We start from the raw sequence: 9,903 nt of genomic DNA, 5'->3' as shown, positions 1-9,903 counted from the left end.
TTAGGAAAATGTGCTCTAAGTTTCACATAACTGACTTGCTAATGAATCTTTGAGACATATTCATTAGTTAGTTAGTTATATTTATGGGTTGCCTGTGGCATTAAGTTGAAATGTTGTGTTACTTATAACTATGGTTCAGAATTTTTTAAAATGTGCAGAGGTGTGCTATATTTTCTTTGTTAAATAATATTAGAAGATTTAAAATGCATCCTTTCTCCCAGCTGGATGAAGGGAAGTATTAATGTGGCTATTTGATTACAGATTAGCAGGATGGAAATGAAATTGAGGGGAAATCAGTAAATCAGAATGAGAGATTTATGTTTTAGTAAAGTCACTAACTTTTACAAATTAAAAATAGGGATGATGAGAGAAACAATTCCCCAGAAATCAAATAACCACACTTTTTGGATTGATGAAGATGGCCCTCCCTACTCCCTTTTTCCTCCATAAACGTTTTGTTCAGAATAAGGAGTATAATCATGTTAAGTGAATGTACAAAATAAGGGTTTTTTTTTTTTAATAAAAAAAGCTTTTGAAACCTTATAACTAGAATTACTTGAGAAAATTATAATTATAAATTTGGCACTGATTCATTATAAAAGTTACTTAATAGATAATCAAAAGAGTGATTTTCTAATTTCCTGGTCAACACATTTTCTGAGACACTCTATTAATCAGATCTCAATTGGATGCAAATATCAGAATCTTAAATTAAACAGCTTAAAAAGGAGCATGGGATTTTAAAAGTCACCTAATTGCAAAGTCTAGTGTGATCTCTATTAGTCAATAAAGATGGATGTATGAACATAGAACAAAACCAGTCTCACCTGTTGATATTAAAAATGTGGTGTGGGCTGAGTGCAGCAGTTCACATCTGTAATCCCAGCACTTTGGGAAGCCCAGGCAGGAGGATCACTTGAACCCAAGAATTCGAGACCAGCCTGGGGAACATGGTGAGACCATGTTTCTACAGAAAATTTAAAAAATTAGTCTGGTATGATGGTGCACACCTGTAGTCCCAGCTACTCAGGAGGCTGAGGTGGACGATGGCTTAATCCTGGGAGGTTGAGGCTGTAGTGAGCCATGATTGCGACACTGCATTCCAGCCTGGGCGGCAGAGTGAGACCTAGTCTCAAAAAAAAAAAAAAACAACAACAAAAGAGTGTGAACATAAATCTAAACTTCGGCCAGGCGCGGTGGCTCATGCCTGTAATCCCAGCACTTTGGGAGGCCGAGGCAGGCAGATCGCCTGAGGTCAGGAGTTCAAGATCAGCCAGACCAGCACAGTGAAACCCTGTCTCTACTAAAAATACAAAAAATTAGCTGGGCATGGTGGCGGACACCTGTAGTCCCAGCTACTCTGGAGGCTGAGGCAGGAGAATCACTTGAACCTGGGAGGCAGAGGTTGTAGTGAGCTGAGATCATGCCACTGCACTCCAGCTTGGGCAGTAGAGCCAGACTCCATCTCAGAAAAATAAAATAAAAAATAAAATAAAATAAAAGTCTAAACTTCATAGTTCCCCATATGTTTTCCTTAGATTGTAAGAGTTTGAAACCACCCAATGTCAGTGAATGAATGATAGCTCAAAGATAGACTGTCGATTTTGTGTCATTTTTACATTACCATAAAAGTGTTGGTTGCCTTTGAGTGGAGAGGCATTTTTAAATTGGAAAACTTTTAAATTTGCTCATAAATGTTATTTTATCCTGAACTCCTAAGAAGAATGGGAAATAAATACAAAGTTAACTGAAGAATTCTAGCACTTCCAAATAAAATATCCATGATGTCCCCAGATAATACTTGACCCTCATCATGTGTCTGAAAATGGCTAGCTTTGATGGAATTGCATTTGAATTACATAATTCTTTGAAGGCATTTTACTGACATATTGAACTCTTATGGGCAAGAGAAGGCCTCCTCTCTCTACCTTCCTCCTAGGCTGGCTGATGAATGTCCCATTAAGGTGGTATGAGTTTTATGTTTATATCCCCACATGCTGGAATGAGGCCTAACTTCCATGCTGTAGATTAAGATGGGGAGGTGTTAACTAATAGATATTGTTGTTTGATGGGGGAGAAATTCCTTTCTCGAGTAAAGATGTTTTTCTTTTTTTAGAATCATGGAATTTGAAACAGCCAAGTTCTAAAGACTCCATTTTTGCACATATTTTACTGAGGACAGATAAAAAACTTACAAGTTAATGAGAGACAGTGGGTGATGGGTGACATGGAAAGAGCATGAGAATGGGAGCCAGGTACTACAGCAGTCTGGGTTCTGATTCCCAGATCAGAGGAAAGCTGCCTGGGTCCCAAAGTGCTACCCCTCCCCCCACTTAATAATCACAGGCCCACAGTCAATTACGCCAGAGGAAATGCCCACTCCTGATGGCTGTGTTGGGTTTTGGGATCAGCTCATTCAGAGGCTTTTTGATCCGTCAGATTTTGGTGGGGACTCTGACATTCGGGTGGAAACTTTCTGAGCAGAAACCACATAGTAGCTTCCAATAGGCTGGTTTCAGTCAGCACCGGGGCTAGTCCCTTGTTTTGTTGTTTCCTGATAATGAGAACAGGGACTTGGGAGGTCTAAATTCCTTTTCTCCCAGGAAGTTCAATCATTTTAGGAAATCTGTACAGGCACATGCCTATATGTCAATAAAAAAAATGCTGCCTATCTTCACTCAGCAATCAGCATCCAAGTGCCTGGTGAACATGGTCAAGTTGTGAGAGATAACTTCCAAATCCACCACTGGAGCCACCATTGGCCCCAAGTGTAGGAAAAATGCACTCTTACGTTTGAAATTCCTGAAATTTGGCAAATGTCATGCTGATGAGAAGGGCTAGCAGACTCTTCCAGGAGAAACAGCACATTTCACTGCAATGTGGCTACCCAGGTCTTCTCATCTAGCTGTCTACCTGCACACAATGGCCTATGCAGAGCTTACAGCATCTTGTAGAGTCAACAATGACTGTAACACTGTAAAAGCCCAAGCTGGATTGACAGGGAAAAAAGCACTGTCTTCAGTAGGACACAGGGAATATGATCACACAGATATAAGTCCACAATGTGAGGCATATGCAAAGACCAAGAATGTAACTGTTCATTGAACCGATTACACAACATCTCCCTTATTTCTTTACTCCAGACCACTGAGTAAGGTGGTGGGCAGCGTAGTTGTACCTTCTACTTTTGTTGTTGCTGTTGTTCTTTTTTTAAAATTCTAGTTCCATGATCTTATTACATTTCTAAAGGGTGCTCAGGAAACAAAGTACCAGGGTGACAGGAGAATAGAGTTGAAGTCACGTTTACTGACGGAAACCAGGAGTTTGAGCACCGCCATTTATTAGCTATGTGACTTTGAGCCAGTCATTTAATCATCCCTGCAAACCAGAGGTGATGGTGTTAAACAACCCATGTGGTTGTTGTATCAAATGAGATTATGTATGAGGAAGTGCTTGTAAAATGGAAAGCACTGAACAAATACTACGTGAGATTATTGGTCAACTTGCAATGGAAAATGATTCTGTGTCCTTAAATCCCTTTGGCTTCCCTGGTCTCTCCTTTGGGATCACTAACTTCTAGTAGCCACAGCAAGGTGTGCCCAAGCATAGAAATAATCTCATCATCACCTACCATAGAAACAGTGGGAGAGCACGCAGGCACTCAAGGACACCCTCATAGTAACATTTCTGGGCTTCACATCAAGTTGAAAATGCATGTCAAAAGGCCTGTGCTTGACCAAACTGTTTTTTCTCACTCTTCCCAGTACCTAAAAAGGATCATATAGTCCTAATTAGGCCTAGAGAGGCCCACAAAAGAAAGTTGTTTCCAAGAGCTGTGGATTTATGGACTGAAAACTGTAGGCTACTGTGTATTTTAATATATTCAGAGAGACAATTAAGATAACTTTAGTTATGGTTTTGGAAAACAGTCTGGGCAGCATTCAACTGAACATATAGGCCCTCTCTGTCAAAAACCAAACTGAAATGACATTTTTGGAATCAACTCACTCTGTTAAAAGCAACCAACCATCTGAAAACACTCAATGAATTGGAATAAAGTTGTACAAAGTTTTGTGATCCTCAGGAGAGGAACAAAAGTTTGGAAGAAAACTTAGCTGCCAAACTGCAGAAACAGAGAACTCACAAGGAAGGGAGTTCAAGGTCCTACACGTGTGAAAAAGATATTCAGCTTTGCTGAACAAAGAAATGTCAGTGAAAACAACAACAAAATACCATCAATGGGGATAAAAGTAAATTCCCACACACAGTGTCAGCTCAGTTCTGTAACAATGGGCAATCTTCTACCCTGTGGGTGGGAATGGAAATTGGTATAATTTTTTGGATAGTGACTTTGGCCAGATCTAAAGTAAAATATTAACTTTGTAACTCTGCTTCTGGAAATTTGTTCTAAGAAATTCATCACAGATTGTAAAAGTCATGAGTGAATGAAGATGTTCATTGTTCATTGCAATTTTATTTATCATAAAGAAGATGGGGAAAACCTAAATGCTCAATAATAGGGGAATAATTAAATAACTTGGCATATAGTCATTTATATGTAACATGTTATACAGTCTTTAGTTTTTATTATTTTGAACTGTATTTAATAACATGGAGAATCTTGTTGTATAACATTAGTTAAAATAAAGGAAGATGCAAAACTGTACATTGTGTGGAAAGCGTACCTAGGAAATCTACATATAGAAAGAATGAAGAGGATATAACATTAATGATTGTTACCACTGTGTGGTGAGAATATTCACTGCTTCTACTTTCTTTATATATTTTTGTGTTTTCCAAATTATAGAAATTACATATAATTAACATGTATGCATTATTTCAACAATTAATAAAAATGTAATTTTATTTATTTATTTATTTATTTTTTAGAGATAGAGTCTTTCTCTGTTGCCCAGGCTGGAGTGCAGTGGCATGATCATAGCTCACTGTAGCCTTGAACTCCTGGGCTCAAGTGATCCTCCTGCCTCAGCCTCCTAGGTAGCTTGGATCACAAGCACGTGTCACCATGCACTGCTAATTTTTGTTTTGTAGAGATGGGGTCTTGCTATGTTGCCCAGGATGGTCTCAAACCCCTGCCCTCAAGTGATCCTCCCCCCTGCACCTCTCAAAGTGCTGGAATTACATGCATAAGCCACTGCACCCAGCCTAATAAAAATGTAATTTTAAAAAGAGTAAATATTTGGTGTTCTCAAGAAAACTTTCAACTGAGCTAGCTTGGAATGCAAATGGAGCCCCTACCTGCCCAGCAAGGAGGGGGAGGTCATTCTGACCTCTGCTCCTTTCTCCAGGAGAAATTCCAGCTGGAGCAGGAGAGGCATCATCAAAGTGAACACACGGGACTGTTAGTTCTGTCAACCATCAAAATCCTCTTGAATATGCACGACAAGAATTGAAAAGGAAGAGGGCGGGGAAAAAAAATCCCCTTCTAATATTTCTGTTCTTTTTCAAGTTTTTTTCACTCTCCGCCAGTTTAAATTCTGTTAAGTTTTATCTTTACCTTCTGTCCAATTGATAATCTGAAAATGAAGATAAACAGAGTGAGACATTCAGAATTTTCCCAAGAAAGTGAATTAAAATGGCCGGGGGAAGGCATGACTGAGATTTCTTTTTATTTAGGTTTGAGATGAAGCTGTGTAGTTCTAGAGTTTAGTTGGACCTCTGTGAGTCTAGCTGTTTCTAGCTTTAGCTGATTAAAAAAAAAAAAGAAAAAAGGAGCTGTCTCTTTTTGACCAAATAGGAAATGACTCAAACCTTGTCCAGTACATCTAAAAGACAGGATAGATAACATGGAATCAAGAAGAAAAGAGCTGGCTGACATCGGTGCTGGATGTTTTCTGCTTGTCTCTCCAGATACACTTTGCACCTCTCACTCTGCCCTCTGTCCAAGAAGAGTGGCCATTCTGAACTGCATCTAGGTCTCTGCCTCTGAATTCCAGTTCGGTTTGGCCAGTGGGAGGCATGGGCAGGAGAAGCGGAAGGACCTTGAAGTATTATTCCCCTGGCTCACTACATGCTGGGCTGGGGCTTGTCAGTGGCTTTATCCTGTAGGCAGCCTCTTCCTACAGCTGCAATTCTCTCTGGGCTCCAGCAACTGACTACTGGCCCTCCTCTTCACGCTTAGGGGAGGTAGCTACCAGCAGCTTCCAGGTGGTGGTAGCCCTTGGGTGCTTTACCATCCCTTGTTGATTTCCCTTGAACCTCACCAACCCATGGAAATTGTCCTTTTCTCAATCTCCCTATAATTTTTCCTTTTGAATTTGCCATCTCTTTCCTGCTGGGACCCTGAGCTTTAAAATACTTACGGCATAGTTCAGCTTCATTCTGTGTCATGTCTACCTATGAGAATATCCTGATGGCACATTTGACAGAGACCATGATTCATAATCATTAGGGTGAGTAGAAAGTTTGCAAGCATTTCATAGTGTGACAGTGGTCAGCTTTAGAACCCCATGGTCTACAACAGTGGATCTTAGCAACTGAGTTTTACAAAACACCAGTGTGCCCAAACAGAGGTCAGCTAGAGTGGTTTATTAGTAATAATGAAGAATTGAGTTTTCATTCATACTAATGAAAAAACGTTTTTTATTAAAAATGAAACAAGTAGATGTGCTGTTTTTATAATTATGCCATTCTTACGGCATTCCAGTGTGCTTTCTTGAGATAGAGGGAAAGGAGATAGGGAGTTCCAGCAAATGCACCAGAATTTGCCCATAATCTGCATGAATCCGTATACTAGCCCATAGAAGTGACCCTGGGAGCATGTACCACATGTGCTATCACTCATCTATATGTAGTGGTAGAAAAAGGCTGGAGAGCTATTGTTGGATCACATAACAATCCATTAAGGGAATGCTCTTGACTTGGTAGCTCTACTATTTGTCATCCAAATTTTCTCATCAGTCTGTGTAGTAATAAAATTACTAATATTTCACTAATAAGTGCCTTAGTTGCATCATCTTATTTAATCCTTAAAACAATTCCCACTGTACTAATTAAGAGTTCATTGACTGGGTGCAGTGGCTCACGCCTGTAATCCCAGCACTTTGGGAGGCCAAGGTGGGCAGATCATGAGGTCAGGAGATCAAGACCATCCTGGCTAACATGGAGAAACCCTATCTCTACTAAAAATACAAAATTTAGCTGGGCATGGTGGCGGGTGCCTGTAATCCCAGCTACTCGGGAGGCTGAGGCAGGAGAATTGCTTGAACCCAGGAGGCAGAGGTTGCAGTGAGCCAAGATCGCGCCACTACCTGGGCGACAGAGCGAGACTTCATCTCAAAAAAAAAAAAAAAAAAAAAGGAAAAAAAAAAAGAAAGAAAAAGAGTTCATTAATAGGCTGAAAGGGGGGTAGTGTATGGAGGACATTCCATACTTTCACAAGGGAGCTCTAGCTAGGATATCTTGGGATAAATGTGAGCCGGGTAATATTTATATCACTGCTTCCCGCTAAGGCTATGACTAATAGATCTCAAACAGTGAATAGAAAAAAAAGTTCAACTCTCTTCCTCTGGTCAATTTAACTCAATTAAATTGCTGGATCTTGAGGGTGCTGAGATGAATGAAACATAGTTCTGCCCTCCAGGAATCTGAAGCGTAGTTGGTAGACAGAGATATAAACAAATAATGATGGAACAGTAATAAAATATGATTAAAATGATAATAGAAACATGTTTAAAATTTAGTAGGAAAACAGATGAGAGAGCGATTACTTTTATAAGAGGTAGAGGGCTCTCATGAAAAATTAAGTACTGAAAGTGACAGTTAAGCTTGACCTTGAGGGGTGTTTAGAAGTTCAACAGTGAAACTGGTGGAGAAAGAGGTATTATAGGCAAAGGACCTAGTAGGGGTCTTTCTTCTCATTCCTTCCAAAGGCTTAAAGTCTCCAATTGCTATTCAGCATTGCATTTTCTATGATCTGACTAGATTTCTCACTCGTTCTTCTTCGGGTCTGAGGGATTAAAGTACTATTGGAAGAGAGGCATCGGGAAAGGAGAGCTGGCTGGTTTTCAGTAAATCCAACCAGTGGTCTTGGTCTCAGCAGGACCATGTACCAGCCACCTGAGAAAACTAGCTAAAACCCCCGAGTCTGAAATCAGACAGAAATGTACAATCTGAGATGTGGATCCTGCCGTGGATCCCATTCATGGAGCCCGCCTCTAACTTGGCTTCACAGATAGCCTTGGAGACAACTATCTATTGGAGATTCTTGTGGCCACATGGAGCTTGGATTATGAAAGTATTAGGAAAATATTAGAGAACGAGAATTTATCGTAGAGATTTATCAACTCAATACTATTACTTATAAGTATACTGTATTATATCAGACCAAGAAGAGGAAAGAAGATTTGGAAGATTGTCCAAGATGGCATAATGATTGATACAGTTTACTTGACTGAGAAAAGCAGACTTTAAAATATGTGAGTCCTACAACTTCTTATCTTTGCCCCCAAACATATGCAAATTTTTTTCTTGCTAAGATCCAAAGACCTTATTGACCACTGTCTTATGTCATCTGTCTTAAACCCTGGACTTAATATTGTCTCTTGTTCTTCCAACGTGGTCAGTATAGATATGCTCAAAGCCTGACGAAGAGACTAGTGGATTGGGCAAAAGGAAATCAAAATGAAGGTGGCAAAGCATATGTTACTCTTTAAATAGAATCAGAAATCAAATGCCGAGATCAGCTTGCTTCAAAAAGTAATAGGATGCAGCAACAAAAAAGACACAATACTTAAGAGTAAAATTAACAATAAATGTGTACGTTTTATATAGGGAAAGAAACAAACTTTCAAACACTCTGAAAGACTCAAAAATAGACTTGAACATATGGCAAGATATTCAGGAACATATCCCTGTTCTTGGTAGAATGACTCAGTATCATAAATATCAAAAAGATATCAGTTCTTCCCAAGTTAATGTGATCCCAGAAAAAATATAAATAAACCTTTTTCTGGAGCCAGACAAGCTGATATTAAAGTTCATACAGAAAAACAAAACAAAATCTAAAAAGCATGCAAAAATATTTGGGGAAATACAGGAAAAAAAAAGAGTTACCTAACATCTATTATAATGTACTATATAAAACTTCTGTAATTCAAGGTGTCATTCCGGCACATGCATAGACTTTCAGACCAATAAAATAGAACAGAAAGCCGAGGAATAGACCCACACATGTGTGGAAATTTAGTACATGATAAAGGTGGTATCTACAATCACTGAGGCAAAAATTGACTTTTAAATAAATGGTATGGCGACCACTAGACAACCATATACAAGAATAAACTCTATATGGATCAAAAATGAAACCTGGCCGGGTGCAATGGCTCATGCCTGTAATCCCAGCACTTTGGGAGGCCAAGGAGGGACGATTGCTTCAGCTCAGAAGTTTAAGACCAGCCTGGGCAACATGGGAGGACCTCGTCTCTATTTTTTTTAAAAAAAGACAAACAGGCCTCCTTGGGACTAGGTTTCCGTGGCCGCTGCGATGACCAAAATAAAGGCAGATCCCGACGGGCCCGAGGCTCAGACGGAGGCGTGCTCCGGGGAGCGCACCTACCAGGAGCTGCTGGTCAACCAGAACCCCATCGCTCAGCCCCTGGCTTCTCGCCGCCTCACGCGGAAGCTCTACAAATGCATCAAGAAAGCCGTGAAGCAGAAGCAGATTCGGCGTGGGGTGAAAGAGGTTCAGAAATTTGTCAACAAAGGAGAAAAAGGGATCATGGTTTTGGCAGGAGACACACTGCCCATTGAGGTATACTGCCATCTCCCAGTCATGTGTGAGGACCGAAATCTGCCATATGTCTATATCCCCTCAAAGACGGACCTGGGTGCAGCTGCAGGCTCCAAGCGCCCCACCTGTGTGATAATGGTCAAGCCCCATGA

The 9,903-nt window shown here is 40.1% G+C and overlaps 1 protein-coding gene across 1 annotated transcript; it reads left to right on the top strand.

The window, feature by feature from the left end:
- The first annotated feature begins 9,478 nt into the window (after positions 1 to 9,478).
- Positions 9,479 to 9,884, top strand: LOC105516753 (H/ACA ribonucleoprotein complex subunit 2-like). The gene is made up of 2 exons (XM_011949037.1): positions 9,479 to 9,734; positions 9,841 to 9,884. The coding sequence occupies exons 1-2, from the start codon at positions 9,506 to 9,508 to the stop codon at positions 9,882 to 9,884; spliced, it is 273 nt and encodes a 90-aa protein (XP_011804427.1). The 5' UTR covers positions 9,479 to 9,505.
- Positions 9,885 to 9,903: the final 19 nt, after the last annotated feature.

This window comes from Colobus angolensis, unplaced genomic scaffold, assembly GCF_000951035.1.
Source record: "Colobus angolensis palliatus isolate OR3802 unplaced genomic scaffold, Cang.pa_1.0 Scaffold29, whole genome shotgun sequence".
Lineage (NCBI taxonomy): Eukaryota > Metazoa > Chordata > Mammalia > Primates > Cercopithecidae > Colobus > Colobus angolensis.
This window is presented reverse-complemented; position numbering and strand designations above follow the sequence as displayed.